Genomic DNA, 16847 nt, shown 5'->3' with positions numbered 1-16847 from the left:
ATATGCAGATAAATCTTTGTGGCGCCTAAGCTATGTGGTACTTTATTCCACAATTACATAATACTGAACCTACAAGAAACTTACAACAGTTAGGATGCTGGTGTGCTGAGACTATTGGCTGTCTTACTCACCAATATCGTCTCATTGGTTCTTGCTGTTCCCCCAGTAGTCTGTCTTTATCCATCTGTTGTCTCTTGTTTTATACTTAGTGTGTAAACTCTCTGAGGCAGGACTGGAATATTTTGGTTCTGTTTGTATAGCACCTAGCACAACAGGGTGCTGGGCCATGACTGAGACTCCTGTAAACCAAATAATGAAGAAGAAGAATGACATTATTTGACAAAAATGGATTAATTATGGGGAGGTATAGAAACATTTCACACACAAGTTGTAGTGTATTATCAGTATTATCAGTACTTTTACTCTCCTATACTAAACAGATTTCACGGGGGAGACCAGCGTTCCTCAAACTGCGAGTCCTGACCCAAAAAGGGGTTTTGGGGGGGGGGTCGCGATATTGCCACCCTAACTTCCATGCTGCCTTCAGAGTTGGGTGCCTGGAGAACGGCGGCTGCCGGCCAGTGCAAAGCTCTAAAGGCAGCACCCCGCCAGCAGCAGTGCAGAAGTAAGGGTGGCAATACCTAACCATGCCCCCTTACTTCTGCGCTGCTGCCTTCAGAGCTGGGTGGCATGAGAGTGGCGGCGGGTGGCCAAAGGCCCAGCTCTGAAGGCAGCAGTGCAGAAGTAAGGGTAGCAGTACCGCGACCCCCCTACAATAACCCTGTGACACCCCCCCACACCCTCCTTTTGGGTCAGAACCCCTAAAGTTGCAACTAGAGCCCTGAACAGATACACAGAGTTGTGCACCCTCCACTTGCCCTCAGCCAGGAGTGGAGCCTGGGGGATGGGGACACGGCCGGGGGCTGCTCTCAGTCCCACCCTGCGCAGCAGGCAGGTGGAGGGTCCGCCATGGCTCCCCACAGCTGCCTGCCCGGTTTTTACCCTTGCCGGGCTGTGACTCCGAGCCACTCCCCTCCCCGGCCAGAGTCAGGTTAGGGAGAGCAACACTGGTAGCAGTGGGGAGCCACGACAGCCCCTCTACCTGTCCCGGGTGGGAAGCCCGAGCAGCCCCCAGCTCGTATCCCTGCTCCCCCGCCCCCTGCCTCTGCCCCCCAGCCTCCCCGCTCAGTGTCCCTGTTCCCCCAGCCTGCCCCACCCAGTGTCCTTGCTCTCCAACCCCCCACCCAGGGACCCAGGCTCACCACAGCTGCCAGCGCGGCTTTCCCCAACCCAGCTCCAGCAGAGGGGGGGGGCGGGGCGAAGGGCAGCTCGGAGCTGCAGCCCTGTCATGATAAGAGCGAAGCGGGCAGCTGTGCGGAGCCGCAGCAGACCCTCCACCTGCCCTGGGCAGGGAGCCCGAGCAGCCCCTGCCCAGTGTTCCTGCCCCCCAGCCTCCCCGCCAAGTATCCCTGCCCCACAGCCCCTCCACCCAGGGCAGGTGGAGGGACCCAGGCTCCCCACAGCTGCCAGCGCAGCTCTCCCCGACCCGGCTCGAGGCGGCTCGGAGCTGCAGCCCGGCCACGATAAGAGATGGGCGGGTGGCTGTGGGGAACAGCAGCAGATCCTCCACCTACCCCTGGCCCTGGGGCCCAAGCAGCCCCAGGCCCACGTCCCTGCCCCCCAGGTCCCTCACCCAGGGCAGGTGGAGGATCCGCACCAGTTCTTCACACCTACGCACTGGGTTCTTACCATCAGAGCACTACAGGGATACAAAATTTGTATCTGCATCTGTGCTACTATCCGCAGAAATGGTCCACGACTATAAAGCGGATACACACGGATTTGCAGGGCTCTAGTTACAACACTGTGAATTTTCATTTTTAATTATCTGAAATTTACTATTTTTAAAATTGTTTGACTGTAAAAATGACCAAAATGGACTGTGAATTTGGTAGGGTCCTAATTATCAGATTATACAGACAGATTGAAATTATAATATTAGTAAATATAGCACAGGTTGCTTTACCCTCCCCCATATCTCTGCGCGCTCTCAGTTTTCCTAAACGCCATCTCGGAGCCTGCCCTTACTTAGCAGGGAGATTTCAGAAACTCTCTGTGTGTCAGTCTCAGAAGAGTTTTCAGGAACTTAAAAAAACATATATATTTAATGGGCAGCAGAACCCCCCACAGTGGGGTCAGTCAGGGCTTAACCGTCTCCCAGAAATGTTAGGTTTATCATTAAAAAGCAACAGAGGGTCCTGTGGCACCTTTGAGACTAACAGAAGTATTGGGAGCATAAGCTTTCCTGGTTTATCATTGTCCAATCAGGACATTTCATTGATTAGTCCCGCCCCTCATTTTAGGACTTTGCCAACTGGTTTCAATAGATTTATAATCAGGCATCTGTGCCTGTAGCCTACTACCACCTCTGCAGCCTGTTTGGCCAGGCTATGTGATGGCCCATAGCAGTTTCTCGGGGTGGCGCCTCTATGAGGCACATGTATCCGTTCCTCACCAGACCACGCCCTATGAAAAGCCTGGCTGCACGGGCTGAGCCTAAGGGTGTGCAATGAAATAGCCTTGGCAGGCCCCGGGCTGCCGGGTTGTAAAACAGGGGTGCACATGCTGGGGCCTCTCAGGCTCTGGCCCTTCCCCCTGTGGCCGGGTCCTAGAGCTGGGGCTCCAGCCCCAGCCTGAATGTCTACACTGCAATGATCAGAGGGGTAGCCCGGCTGCTCCCTTGCCGTGTAGCCACACCCGGACAATCCCTCCCAGGGCTGAGTCTCCCACTGACGTCAAGGGACGCTTGGCCGCGCCTTGGCAGCGAGAGACTCGCGAGCGCTGGGGGCTGCCTCGCCCCGAGCTGCGCCGCCTCCTCCGGGCTCCAGGAGGCGCTGTGGCGCAGCCCGAGGCAGCTAGTCTGTGTCTAGAGCGGAGCCCCGTCGGCATCCGGATCCCCGACACCCCCCGCCCCCGCGCATATGGAAGAAAGCGGCGCGCGTAGGCCCGAGACCCCGATGGCGCTGAAGGAAAGTGCCGCGGGCGCCGCTGCCTCCAGGGAGCTGCTGTCCGTGGGGAGCGGAGGAGGTAGCCGGTCCTGAGCCGCCCCGGGCTGGTGTGGGAGGGAGCGAGCGAGCCTCCGCCTGCGGGCAAGAAGCGGGGCGGGCGGGCTGGGAAGTGGCGCCTGGCGGGAGGCGGTTTGCTCGCGCGCGCGGTCTGGTGTCGCCCCCACTTTTCAGCGATGGTGGCGACGAGCGGGCGGGTAACGCGGCCCGAGAGCAGCGCGCGCTGCCTGCGCGGCAGTTGGGGGCCCGCCTCGCGCGGCAGCTGTTGCGCAAGCCGCGACCACGCGGCACCGCCCGGATTCAGGTTGACCGGTAGGCGGCCTCGGGTGGGAGGGGCAGGGTGGCGGGGGCCCAGCTTGTTGGGGGGCGGAAGGTCTCGGTTTCCGCTCGACCCCCCCCCCATGAAACGCTCTGAGCTCCCCAGGCTGCCTGCACGTGGCCTGGAGAAGGCAAAGCACAGGCTCGCGCTGGCCCTTTCAGCAGCGTCCGCTGAGGCTCCGGGAAGCCGCTGAGCCCAGAACTGACCCGTCCTGACTAGGGGGGACGAATAGTAAATTTCCTGCCAAATGTATTGTTTTTTTGGGGGGGGGCACCCAAACTAGTCACAAATGTTGACCGAATTCGGTGAATAGTTTTGGCCGGAAATATAAAAAAAACCCTGAAAACAAAATTTTGGGCAGTGTTGAAATGGTTCGGTTTTGAACGTGTTAAAACCATCAGTATTTCCTAAATGAAATGTTGATTGGAATCAAGAGTTTTCAGGTTTTCATATTGGGAAGAAGAGCTGGGGGGAAACAGTTTTCATAGAATCATAGAACTGGAAGGGACCTCGAGGGGTCATGTAGTCCAGTCCCCTGCACTCATGGCAGGACAAAGTATTATCTAGACCAGAGGGGGGCATATTACGGCCTGCGGGCCACATCCGGCCCGCAGGACCCTTCCCTCTGGCCCCTGAGCTCCTGCCAGGGAGCGGTGTCAGGGCAGGCTTGCAGAGGAGCCAGCCCAACTCCCCCACGGTGGCAGCGGGGTGGAGGGTAGCCCCTGACCCCTTCCCTTCTGCTCCTCCCCCTCCCTCGCAGTCAGAGTTCCCCCAGCGCCTGGGCAGTGTGTCTGTAGCTCCTGCGGGCGGCATAGCTATAGCGCCACCAGACCTGGTGCTCCAGGGCGAAGCAGTCAGGGGATGGGGAGCAGGGGGAGTTCCGGGGAGGCAGTCAAGGGGCCTGGGCCCTGCTGCCAGGGACAGGGGCATAGCAAGCCAGGGCCCCCCCTCCAGCCCCAGCATGCTTGGCCCCTGTCCCCAGCAGTCAAGCCCAGATAGGGAGTGAGTCCTGCCCGACTGCCAGGGAGAGTAGCCAAACGAGCAGGGGAAATGCACAGGGAAAGCATTGAGTCCCACTTTCCCCCACCCCACAGGTAATGAGCAGGGAGGGTTGGGTGGGGGTGGGGATCCTGGGGGTGATAAACAGGGGGGATTGGATAGGGGACAAATGTCCCGTGGGGTTGGTCAGGGGCAGAGAACAGGGGTGTTTGGATAGGATGCGAGAGTTCTGGGGGGTTGGATGGGGGTGGGGGTTCTGGGGGCTGGATAGGAGGCAGGGGCCAGGCCACGCCTCACTGTTTGAGCCTCCCTAGCTTGTGGGATCTGATGAGATTCTCAGCCCAAGGCACTATGCATATATATTATTTTAATGCAAAGGCTTATCTGTTAATCCCTACATATGTTCCAAAGGAGAACAAGTTAACTATACCTGGTATTGCTGATGTAATGCTAAGTAAATAAGCGAAAAATACTAAGGATGTACTGTGATGTCAGACCTTGAAAGGACAAAACTAGAAGGGTACTGAATGTTTTCAAACTTCTGATAGGATAAAGAAATCATTCTAAAATAAACTTTTAAAGGTCTCATTTTAATTAGTGATAAGTAATTCCCTTGAAATTGGTCATCCCGTTTGCTGTATTAAGAGTTGACTAGTTAAATTCTCCAACTAATGAAAACTTTCTTAAATTGTCTCTGTTTTCTGGTGCAAATCTTGTGAAATATCTAAATAAGGGAGCTAGTATCACATTGGTAAATAGTGAAATAACTGATGTAATTTTTCTTTGTAGGTATTCATGACACACTGTTGATTAACTCAAAACATGCCAGCAAAAAGGTCACAAATTTAGAGACAGTTAGGATACCAAGAAGTAACAGTAAGTGCATCTTTTCCTAAGGACTGTGTTGATCACTGTTTGAGTTGCTTTGTGAGCTTGAAAAGCACATAACCATGACTACATCTAACGTTAATTTAGTCGACCACTGAAGCAGTTAGCATTTGAAAATCAATTAACAGAATAAGTTTTAAATAGTTTTAAACCTATTTTTGCTACTTGTGAATCTGCAAATTTCTCTGTTGCGGTTGCCGATATGGATGTTTTCCCCCTCTATTTATGTTGGAGCTTGAAGCTAACTAAGCCTTTTTTACTCACCACATAAAATGGGCACAGTTCTCAGAATATTTCTAATGTAGTTAACTGACTCATCCTGCAGAGGGAGCACAAAGCATTAATTCCGCATAATTTTTTGTAAACATTTGGTGTTTTAGGGCCTAATGCTACAAACCCCCACTGGTGTCAGAGGGAGTATTTCAGTATGTAGAGGGCTTGCAAGATTGAACCTCTGGCGTTATATTTCCAAGTAGTGTAAAAATGGACTTCTAATATTGAAACTACTTTCTTAACCTCACTTTTTAAAAGAATACTGTCAAAATCAATAAGACAGATTACTCATTTGTCTATTCAGTGATCTCATTGAATGGCTTCAGAGAAGGTATTTTTCTGCATTTGATCCATGTGCCTTGTCCCCTAATCAAAGACACAGAGTTAACTGGCACTGTTGTCACTTTATACCACAATCAGACACATCTTCAGGATTTTTATTCTTTTCACAGAAGACAAATTATTAGTGATTTCTCAGCCTTGGATTGTATTTGCTTAGTGTGCAAAGGGCGTCTACTTTTCATATAACCATTCTAATCTCTGTATTCAAAACCAATTTGCTAGTATAAAGTATTGGACGCTAGTATATCTTTTTAAAATAATCATTCCTTTTTAATAACCTTTCAAAATTATCTTCAACTTGTAATTGAGATGATAAAGGAGGAAATATGGAGTTCTTTCTTTGACAGAACTCTATGGGGAGAGTCAGCGTGGCATAAACTAGTAGTTTGTAAGGGACTTTACTGGAGTTGAATCAGAATAGTGCAGCCTTACGACAAGAGAGGGAAAAGGCTATTTGAAAAAAGTGGAAGTATAAGGTTAATCTGCAAGTGGAAGGGTTGACTCATCCATGGAGGGGACATGGCCATGACCCATCATATAGCAAAGACGTCGCAACATTGGTGGGAAATCCCATGGAGCTTGGCAACATCCCTGCAAAAGGCCAGCTCCTCCATGCTGTTACCTACACTGCCTATCCACCTTGGCTGCCTTCTTGGCAACATAACACACTTGGTAGAAAGCTGCTTCTGAGGTTGCTTTCTCCTATCAGCAGCACAGCTTTGACAGTTGTGCCATCACTGACACCCCCCCCCCCCCCCCGCAATCTTCTTTTGGACCCTGCCCCTTTGCTCCAAGAGGGGAGAAGGTAAGGTACAGTACTTCACAGGAACTAATATTGACGTGGAGCATCCTGAGTATTTCATTTTTTGGTGTGTGTTTAAAACAATAGAATTTTGCTATGAAGCATCTGTTGGACTCGCCCTATTTTAGTTTTTCAAAAAGGTAAAATAAAAGCCATGACATGACTCCCTTAGTGAACCATTTGGACTGATGCACAAGATCCATGATATTCTGCTCTGTATGTGCCCTGGAAAGTTGAGCAATCTGGTCAATAAAGTAGTAACTTTATTCCCCAAACGAATTGTTAAATATTGTAGACAACTTGAAAGTTCAAAATTAAAACAGTTAAATCCTGTGTTAATAAGATATTCATGTCGTTGTACTGCAAAATCTAAATATGCATATATGGTATAATCTCACTATTTCTACCTTAGTTTTGGACAGAGTTCAGAGCTTTCTACCGCAGATGGCCCTTGCAAACAATGAGCTAAGAAGAGAAATGGCAACCGCTCCAGCTCATCAGTTTGATATTGAAAATCTAGACAGCTGCCTTGAAAATATTATAGAAATGGTAAATATATTTCTTGTGTTTTGCTTTTGTAAAGTAAATTTAGTGCTGTGGTGTAAAACTCTTCACTCAGTTTTAGGATGGGTTTGTTTGAAAAATAAAGCTCAGAGTTTCCTCCTTTATATTCCTTTATAATTTTGATCTGAAACTAGCCTAAATTTAAAGCAAAGTATGCTACTTGCTCTTCATGACATAGTAATCTTGTCCATCACTGAAACTTGACGATAAACTACTTTATCTCGAGCAGTTTAAGCCCAGAATACGAACTGCCTCTAAAGCTCTAATCCTGGCAACGAGTAACTTTTGTAATTGCAGATAGTAATTTAAAGAGATTAAGTTTTTGTTTTCAAAATAATCTGACTTCTGATTAATCGTAATTTAAGATTGTATAGTAAGTAACAATAACAAGTGTTCTGTTATGTTTAAGGGACACTTTTAAGTACCATATATACTCTTCATTAGCCCGTTCGTTTATAAGCCAATCCCCCAAAATGGATAGGTAAAAATAGCAAAAACTGTATGACCCTTTCATAAAACGACCCTGTATTTCAGGGGTTGGAAAACTTTGGCTCCCTGCCCGTCAGGGTGAGCCGCTGGCGGGTCGGGACGTTTTGTTTACTTGGAGCGTCTGCAGACATGGAGCCCCTCAGCTCCCCGTGGCTGCGGTTCGCCGTTCCCAGCCAATGGGAACTGCAGGAAGTGGCGTGCCACTTCACGCAGCTCCCATTGGCTGGGAACGGCGAACCGCGGCCACGGGGAGCTGAGGGGCTCCATGCCTGCAGACGCTCCAAGTAAACAAAACCACAATGTATTAGATCAAGGATCGGCAACCTTTGGCACGCGGCCCGCCAGGGTAAGTACCCTGGTGGGCCGGGCCGGTTTGTTTACCGGCCATGTCCGCAGGTTCGGCCAATCGCGGCTCCCACTGGCTCCAGGCCAATGGGGGTGGCGGGAGGCAGCACGGGCCGAGGGATGTGCTGGCCGCCGCTTCCCGACATCCCCATTGGCCTAGAGCGGCGAACCGTGGCCAGTGGGAGCTGCGATCGGCCGAATCTGCGGACACGGCAGGTAAAGAAACCGGCCCGGCCCGCCAGGGTGCTTACCCTGGCGGGCTGCGTGCCAACAGTTGCCAATCCCTGTATTCAATTCAATGATTCCATAGAGTTTAAAATCATCAATTTTGGTGTAGATCTGTTTATAAGCTGACCCACGCTCTTTGATGCGTCACTTTTTTACCAAAAATATTCGGCTTCTGAACGAGTATATACGGTAGTTTAAGGCCCAAAATCTAGGTCTCGTGTATGTCAAGTATAACAAAACTTAAAAATCTTAATTATGATCTCTCAAATTTTATTGGAAACTCTTGTATTTACTTCAACATCCCTCTCCAGTGTTTTAACTGAAATACTGCAGCATTATGCTAATGTCTGAGAACCCCAACGAGAAACTGATTATATCCAAAACATGAAAATAGCTAAGTCTGTTTTCATTATCTAGGGCTGAGACAATTGTGAAATGTAAATAGTGGAAGAGTGAATTAGATTCTGGAAATTGTTTTAAGAATCGAATGTGAAATTAGTAGAACAAGTAAGGGAGCTTTGGGTTTTTTTTTTGTTTTAAGTATTTGTCTGTTTTCAAATTTCTCTATGAAAAGCTTAATCATAGAGTTTAAGGCCAGAAGGGAGCACTAGATCATCTAGTCTGATCTCTTGTATATCACAGACCATCAACTTCACCCAGCACCCACACACTACACCCAACCATCGTAATGGGTTGCAATACTTCAAACAAAGGAGATTATTAGCCTATTATGTGTCCTCCATACACACAATAGGAGGGACCAAGGTGCACCAGTTCTCGAGGCCCCCACGATGTCAGGGAAATGATTGAGATATACCCAGACAATCCTGGCAAGCGACCAGCACCCACAAAAAGTAGAGGAAGGAAACCCTCCTGCCCCCAGGTCACTGCCAATCTCATCTGGGGGAAATTCCTTCCTGACCCGACCTCACATATGACCATCAGCTAGACCCTGAACATGCAAGCAAGAACCAGCCAGCCAAGCACCTGAGAGAGAATACTTGGTGCTACCTCCAAGTCCTGGTTCACCCCTCTCAGTGTCCCATCTCCAGCCATGGCCATCCCTGATGCTTCAGAGGAAGGAGATTAAAAAAAAACCTCCCAGAATACATTGCGGGAAGGGCGGGGGGGAATCCTTTCCTGACGTTTGCGGATGGCAGACTGAACCACAAACATGAGCTTCAGGAATTTAAGACCTAAACCAGAAGCGAGCCCCAGACCTGCTGTGTCCTGCCCCCTACCAGCACGAGCAATCCCGTCATACAACCACACTCATAAATTTGCCCAGCTCTCACTCAAAACGAATCAATTTGTTTGCCCCCCACAGCTCTAATTGCGAGGCTCTTCCAGAACCTCACTCCTCTGATAGTTACAAACCTTCTAATTTAAAGCCTAAATTTGTTAATGGCAAGTTTATATCCATTTGTTCTTGTGCCTACATCATCCTTTAGTTCAAATAGCTCTTCACCCTCCCTGGTATTTAGCCCCCTAATGCAGCGGTTCTCAACCATGGGTCTGGGGGCTGCAAGCAGGTTTCAGGGGGGCCGCCAAGCTGGGCCAGCATTAGACTTGCTGGGACCCAGAGCAGAAAGCCGAAGCCCCGCCACCCGGGACTGAAGCTGAAGCCTGAGCAATGTAGCTTCACGGGGCCCCTGTGGCATGAGGTCCCAGGCAATTGCCCTGCTTGCTACCCCCTTATGCTGGCCCTGGCTTTTCTATGCAGAAAACTAGTTATTGTGGCACAGGTGGGCAGTGGAGTTTTTATAGCATGTTGCGGGGTGGGGAGAGGCGCTTCACAAAGAAAGGTTGAGAATCCCTGCACTAGTGTATGTGTAGAGCGCAACCATATCCCCTCTCAGCCCGCTTTTTGCTAGATTAAACAAACCAAACTTGTCCTCATTAGATAGGCCCTCCATTCCCCTGATGATTCTAGTAGATCTGTTTCTCTTCCAGTTTAAATTCATCTTTCTTGAACATGACTGACCAGAATTGTACACATAACTCCAAATGAGGTCTTACCAGTGCCTTGTACAATGGCATTAATACTTCACTATCTACTGGAAAAGCCTCGCCTTATATATTCTAGGATCACAGTTGCCTTTTTCACAGTGCATCACATTGGTGGCTTATAGTCATCCTGTGATCAACCCATACTCTCGGGTCTCTTTTCTCTGTTGTTTCCAGTTGATAATCCTCCAGTTTGTAGCAGAAATTACTATTAGACCCTAAGTGCATGACCTTGCACTTAGTACTACTGAATTTCATCCCATTTCTGTTACTCCAGTCTTCAGGGTCATCCATATCTTTCTGTATAACATTTTAATAGCAATAAACGGAAAGCACATGTCAAAAGGTCTTATGGTTACAGAGCTTCTTGCAGTAATTCAATACATTTAATAAAAGTTCAGCTTTCTTATGACTGATCTCACCATGAAGGTTGTATGTTTGTTTTGTTTTTTATGGGGGGGGGGGGGGGTTGGACCTAGGATAACAGCTTTGGTTAGATGCCAATTTTTCGTACTTGTCAAAAATTTTATACAGCTTCACATCTTGAAATATGATCCCTTTTTTTAGGGCTGTCAAGTGATTAAAACAATCACGCGATTAAACAATAACAGAATACCATTTATTTACATATTTTTGGATGTTTTCTACTTTTTCAAATGTATTGATTTCAGTTACAACACAGAATACAAAGTGCACAGTGCTCACTTTATATTTGTTTTTGATTACAAGTAAAAAAACATACACCTTATACAAGTACTGTAGTGCAATCTCTATCATGAAAGTCAAACTTTCAAATGTAGAATTATGTTAAAAAACAAAACAAACTTACATTCAAAAATAAAACACTATAAAATTTTAGAGCCTGCAAGTCCACTCACTCCCACTTCTTGTTCAGCCAATTGCTGAGACAAGCAAGTTTGTTTACATTTGCAGGAGATAATGCTGCCCACTTCTTGTTTACAATGTCACCTTAAAGTGAGAACAGGTGTTTTCATGGCACTGTTGTAGCCAGTGTCGCAAGATATTTGTGTGCCTGAGGCACTAAAGATTTGTATGTCCCTTCACGCTTCAACCACCATTCCAGGGGACATGCGTCCATGCTGATGACTGGTTCTGCTCGATAACCATCCAAAGCAGTGTGGACCGATGCATGTTCATTTTCATTATCTGAGTCAGATGCCACCAGCCAGTGGTTGATTTTCTTTTTTAGTCGTTCAGGTTCTGTAGTTTCCGCATCGGAGTGTTGCTCTGTTAAGACTTCTGAAAGTATGCTCCACACCTCGTGGAAGGCACTTCAGCGTCTTAAACCTTGGGTCGAGTGCTGTAGCTGTCTTTAGAAATCTCACATTGGTACCTTCTTTGTGTGTTGTGAAATCTGCAGTGGAAATGTTCTTAAAACGAACATGTGCTGGGTCATCATCCGAGACTGCTAGAACATAAAATATATGGCAGAATACAGGTAAAACAGAGCAGGGGATATACAATTCTCCCCCAAGGAGTTCAGTCACAAATTTAATTAATGCTTTTTTTTTTTTTGAGCGTCATCAGCATGGAAGCATGTACTCTGGAATGGTGGCTGAAGCATGATGGGGCATACAAATGTTTAGCATATCTGGTGCATAAATACCTTGCAATGCCAGCTGCATAAGTGCCATGCAAAAGCCTGTTCTCAGTTTCTGGTGACATTGTAAATAAGAAGAGCATTATGAGCCTGTAAATGTAAACAAACTTGTTTGTCTTAGTGATTGGCTGAACAAGAAGTAAGACTGAGTGGACTTGTAGGCTCTGAAGTTTTACTTTGTTTTGGTTTTGAGTGCAGTTATGTAACAAAAAAAATCTACATTTGAAAGTTGCACTTTCATGACAGATTGCACTAAAGTACTCGTATGAGGTGAATTGAAAAATACTATTTCTTTGTTTATCGTTTTTACAGTGCAAATATTTGTAATAAAAATATTCTTTGATTTCAATTAAAAAACAATACTATATATATGAAAATATAGAAAAACATCCAAACTATTTAATAAATTTCAATTGGTATGCTATTGTTTAACTGCGCAATTAAAACTGTAATTAACTGCGATTCATTTGCGTTAATCGTGTGAGTTAACTGCGATTAATCGACAGCCCTAGTTTTTTGTTTAGAAAATATTCTGATTGTCTTGAATACTTATCAGTGGCACAGCTGTGACTGTGGATGACAACGTTAAACTGTTATGACATGAATTACATTAGCAAAATATGAGAGAGCCCCCTGAAAATTATATTTTCAGACTTGGATTCTTGTCTGAAAAATCCAGCCTTTTGCTCCCTTCATTTCTCAGTTTAAACCAGAAGCCTTCACTTTAGACAAAGTGAATTCATCAGTGTACCATTCTCTTTTTGCTTCATGTAAATTATTTAAAAACTATTACTTTATTACTGAGCACTACAGGTGCTTAGAATGTATAAACTCATTTTTCATATTTAAACTTTCATGTTTATAGTGATCCCTAAAAAACTTGCAAATATTTCCAGTCTACTGAGGTCTACTGATTTTTTTTGCATAGCACATAATTGATGACTTTATGGTAAGGATGTTCATGTGTATTAAGGTCCTGGATTTTTTTTTAAACAAAAATCATAAAAGCAATATGTAGATATATGGGTTGTTCATTTTTTAAGAACTGTTGTTTCTTGCAGAATGTAGCCGTGGTTGAATTAAGTGGTTCTGACACGGATGAAGAAGAAATAATTTCAGAAGACAGCTCAGAATCTGAAGAGGACAGTTGTGCAACCGATGAAGTTACCATAGACACGATAAAACTTCCAAAACAAAAAGGAGAAAAAGGCAAAATAGAAATTTTGGACAGCAAAGTGAATGAGTAGACAGAACTATTTTCAGATTTCCATTTCTGAATGTATCATGTGTCCTGACTACTTTGAAGGCTTGACCCTTAGAAAACTAGCTAATTTCCAAGTGTGTGTCACCCGGAAACTGGTGAACTCCCAGTCACTTATGTCACTGGAAGTACTGTGTTTAGTAGGGTGGAGAGTTTCTTATGGCTGGGAGGAAAGCTGGAGCTCTTAGAACTAAGTCCAGACCTATCCCCCAAGCTATATAGAAATGAGTTGCATCAGGAGGTCAGGGTGGGGAAGAAACAGCATGAAACTTAGTAATTTGAGAGGCTGCACTGTAAAGCTTGGCAAGAAGTGTGAAGTTCTTGGCCTGTTGCGAGGTGAAGAACAGGTTACTAGGGTGTGGGGGTACGTACTTCAGGAGAGGGAAATAAGTAGATTGGAGGAAGACACAGCTTGTGTTTTGAGATGGGAATAAATATGCTAAGATACTAAAGTATTATATACTTGTCTTCACTAGCAAATACTAAAAATGACCACACTCAGTGCTTCAAGAGTTAAGTCAGGAAATATGCCTAATTTATTCTTGCCTCCTTAATTTTATAGGGAGCAATTTGGGCTATTTTACTGTATGTAGTTTAGTTGTGTTCTGCTTTTCAAATGATGTATCTGAATGTAACTTGTTTCTCAAAGAAACAGTATTTTATATAATAATGTTATTTTACTGTATTTACTTCGCTACAGAAGATTGACTAGCAAGCTGCAGTTAAGCACAGGATTTAAAATCAATACTGTTTGGAACATTTGACCAAGATAATGATCAATACCATTTCCAGTCTTCGTTGAAGAGCATGTCCTCTTATCTTTCTTTATTAATAGGAAAAATAAAATCTTACTGGCATCAATTACTATTGTGATTCAATTTATGGGTTATTTTAGCTAAATTATTAGTCCAAAGCCGGTCCTTTGATGCATGTTGCTAGTAATCAATCTTTCTGAAAAGCAGCAGCACTTGGGATATGGGCTGTATAAGACACAGTGCTGAGGTGGTTAGTTTCTACTTATTAATTATGGTACATTAGAATTAAACTGTTCAAACAGTTTTAAATCTGGAGGGAAACTTGCCTAAGATGCAACCCTGGACTGCTAGTCTCACACATCACTTTAACATTGCTTCCCACTGGAAGGAGATTTAGACATGCCAGTTTTACTCAGCACAACTATTTAATGACCCATATCTATACACATTATTCCTTGTGTCTCTGGCTCCTAAATATCTGTCAACTGACAAAATCCAAAGCAGTTGGGGAACTAGTATGGTTGTCTGTCGAAGGTACTGTTTCTGTGGTAAATTAAACACTTTAAGGTACCTTTATTTGGATAGCCTGGATACTGTTTTTATACTAAGGTTTGCAGTATAGACTAATTTTACTCAATTGCATTTCAAATACACTTTGTCAACATGCAAAGTGAAGGAATTATGCGGTGATTTAATGGTACATTGCACAATGTGGATACAGCTTGTTTATAATGTCACACTTCATAAACCTTGCTTAATGGCTGTGTAAACTGTATCCAGAACTGAATATTTAACTTTGTGAACCATGTTGATGTGCCTGATAAATTGAAGGTAAAAAATTGTCTTGTGGCTAGACCACTTTTACTACAAAAACATATTCCACATTAACTTGTCTAACATTGGGCTATTTAAGTAGGAAAATAATTACAGAGAGCTAACATAAACAGATAATTTTGTTCTTGTGATACCAGCTAGAGATGAGCAAAAAAAATATTTTTTTTTTTCGTTTGGTAGCTGAACTGGAAAAAAACAACAAAATTGGTTCATTTCAAACTGACAATTTGTTTTTTCTTGCCAAAACAAAAAAATGTTGTTTGAATCAATTCTAATTGACACTTTGAAACACTTTGTTTAGACTTTAAATATTTTCTTTTAGAAGAAAAAAAGGGAAAAAAACCAAACCCAGCAGCAGCTATTTGCTAAATTTACACATGGCTTTGGTCTCACCAAAACTGTAGTTTTCAGGAAACTTACTGTTCACTGAAAAAACTTCACTGGGCTGTAATACCTGTTTTCAGAAGGTACATACATTTGGAACACTGTTCAGCTGATCTCACAAACTAATTAAAATATTGGCTGTAGCATGCGGTAGCTTTGTGGTACAGTAGTTTCTCTTAAAATGTTTCTTGAAGTACAGAATGTGCAAAGTTATGTTCATTATCTTGAAAAAACACTTGGTCATTATATCCGATATCCTTTCTATTTAGTACTTGACAAGTAAAAAATACAGTTAATATCTGACTTTATAGCATAGTAACTGCCTAATGCCATAATCTTGCGTTAAATTCTCCTTGAGGTAAAGTGAGTGCATGTAATGTGAAATAATTATGCCACATACAATAGTGATAGCAGACATATACACAGACACAGCTGGTTTAAATCTATTAATGTAACCACCATTCACAATCCCATACAAATTGCACATTTGCAAAAAGATAGAAAATATTTTCAGTAACTTCAGCTTAATATTCATAGTTTAACAAAGATCATAAGTGCACTTTCTTGCTTTTATTTACATTTTATGGCACTAAAGTTTCCTATACTGCTGAAAAGTCAGAGCTGTATACTTTTGTTGAAAAACTTGAACTGTTTTATAACAAAACTGTATAATGTGCATTTTAAAGTACAGTTTTAAGAGAATTTTAATGACTAAATTTATGTTAAAAGGTTTAAAATGATCATGTAAAATACATCTCATATTAATAAAAAACTTAGGCACATCATGGGCCCAATCCTTGAGTCTTACATAAGCAATCTCCCATTGCCTGAGTTAAGAACAACTCGGAAGGTTTAGGTATGTGGACATTTAGATAAGTAAAGACCAAATTCTAGTTCCACTAAAGTAAGTTGCCAAATTCCTTGTGACTTTAGTGGGGCTAGAATTTGGTCCTTACAATTTTCCATGGATAAATACTATTTGCTTTTTGTTAGTGATACTACTTCAGAAAGTATATCCTGGGCATTGTATTAAGTGCTTAACAGAGTACTTAAAATTGAGGCTGTCAGCAAGGGGGTTGTTTGGCAGTCAGGCTGAGCTGTTTCTTTAATACTCCACAGTTACAGCTTTAGTTCTGAGGTACTCATGAAGAGCTTCTTCACCTATGGAAGATCAAAATGTGAAGCAGTTATACCATCAGTTTAAAGGAATAGTCAGAAGACTTAGTTTTAACCACTTAACAGGAATTCTGAACTGTTGTTTGCTAAGTGCTTAGGTACTTCGCATTTGCATGTTCCAATAGTTTGTGGCGAAGGAATTACTTTTTTTTTTTTAGATAAATAGACTGAGTATATTCTAAAATACCCCACTCTTATCCCATTGACTGTAAATTAAACTCTTTTTGAAGCTGAAAAAATCACTTTAGCAATAATACAATATATCATAATCTGATTGCTGTCTATTATAGCACCAAAACACTGTCCTATCCACTTTAGAAGTTCCCCTCCCCCTCACACACCCTCTCCCCAAGACAGTTTGGAGTTGCAGCTTTCCTAAGGTGCATTATAATGGGGCTTATTCCTGTGAACATTTAGAGGTTGTATTCCCTTTGCACTTTACAAGGTCCTTGGGAACTAAGTCAAGACCTCCTGTGGTGCACTTGGCTCTCTGAC

General features: G+C 44.2%; 2 protein-coding genes across 6 annotated transcripts in view; one reads left to right on the top strand and one right to left on the bottom strand.

Moving 5' to 3' along the window:
- The first annotated feature begins 2609 nt into the window (after nt 1-2609).
- Nucleotides 2610-14064, top strand: NOPCHAP1 (NOP protein chaperone 1). Of its 2 annotated transcripts, none has more exons than XM_005300772.4 (4): nt 2610-3087; nt 5173-5259; nt 7101-7237; nt 13004-14064. In XM_005300772.4, exons 1-4 carry the CDS (start codon nt 2982-2984, stop codon nt 13187-13189), a joined length of 516 nt encoding a protein of 171 aa, XP_005300829.2. In that variant the 5' UTR covers nt 2610-2981; the 3' UTR covers nt 13190-14064. The 2 variants fall into 2 exon arrangements, with proteins under 2 accessions (XP_005300829.2, XP_042699560.2); XM_042843626.2 differs by lacking the exon at nt 2610-3087 and adding an exon at nt 3171-3377.
- The window catches only part of ALDH1L2 (aldehyde dehydrogenase 1 family member L2), a 74282-nt gene continuing 68053 nt past the window's right edge, over nt 10619-16847 (bottom strand). For 2 of the 4 annotated variants that reach the window (XM_065564954.1, XM_065564973.1), the window contains one exon: nt 10619-11750. In XM_065564954.1, the coding sequence (XP_065421026.1) occupies nt 11536-11750 (215 nt within the window). In that variant the 3' untranslated portion in view covers nt 10619-11535. Of the gene's footprint in view, nt 16338-16847 lie in introns of all 4 variants that reach the window. The other 2 variants (XM_005300767.5, XM_005300769.5) reach the window with 1 other exon arrangement.

Source organism: Chrysemys picta, chromosome 1 (genome assembly GCF_011386835.1).
Source record: "Chrysemys picta bellii isolate R12L10 chromosome 1, ASM1138683v2, whole genome shotgun sequence".
In the NCBI taxonomy this organism is placed as follows: domain Eukaryota; kingdom Metazoa; phylum Chordata; order Testudines; family Emydidae; genus Chrysemys; species Chrysemys picta.
The sequence above is the reverse complement of the archived record's forward strand: the minus strand, read 5'-3'. Positions and strand labels throughout refer to the sequence as shown.

Coding starts and splice junctions, on each gene's coding strand:
- NOPCHAP1 (XM_042843626.2), top strand. CDS start 3,242: ATGGTGGCGACGAGCGGGCGGGTAACGCGGCCCGAGAGCAGCGCGCGC. Junction 3,378..5,172: donor GCCCGGATTCAGGTTGACCG/GTAGGCGGCCTC, acceptor TTTTCTTTGTAG/GTATTCATGACACACTGTTG. Junction 7,238..13,003: donor TTGAAAATATTATAGAAATG/GTAAATATATTT, acceptor TGTTTCTTGCAG/AATGTAGCCGTGGTTGAATT.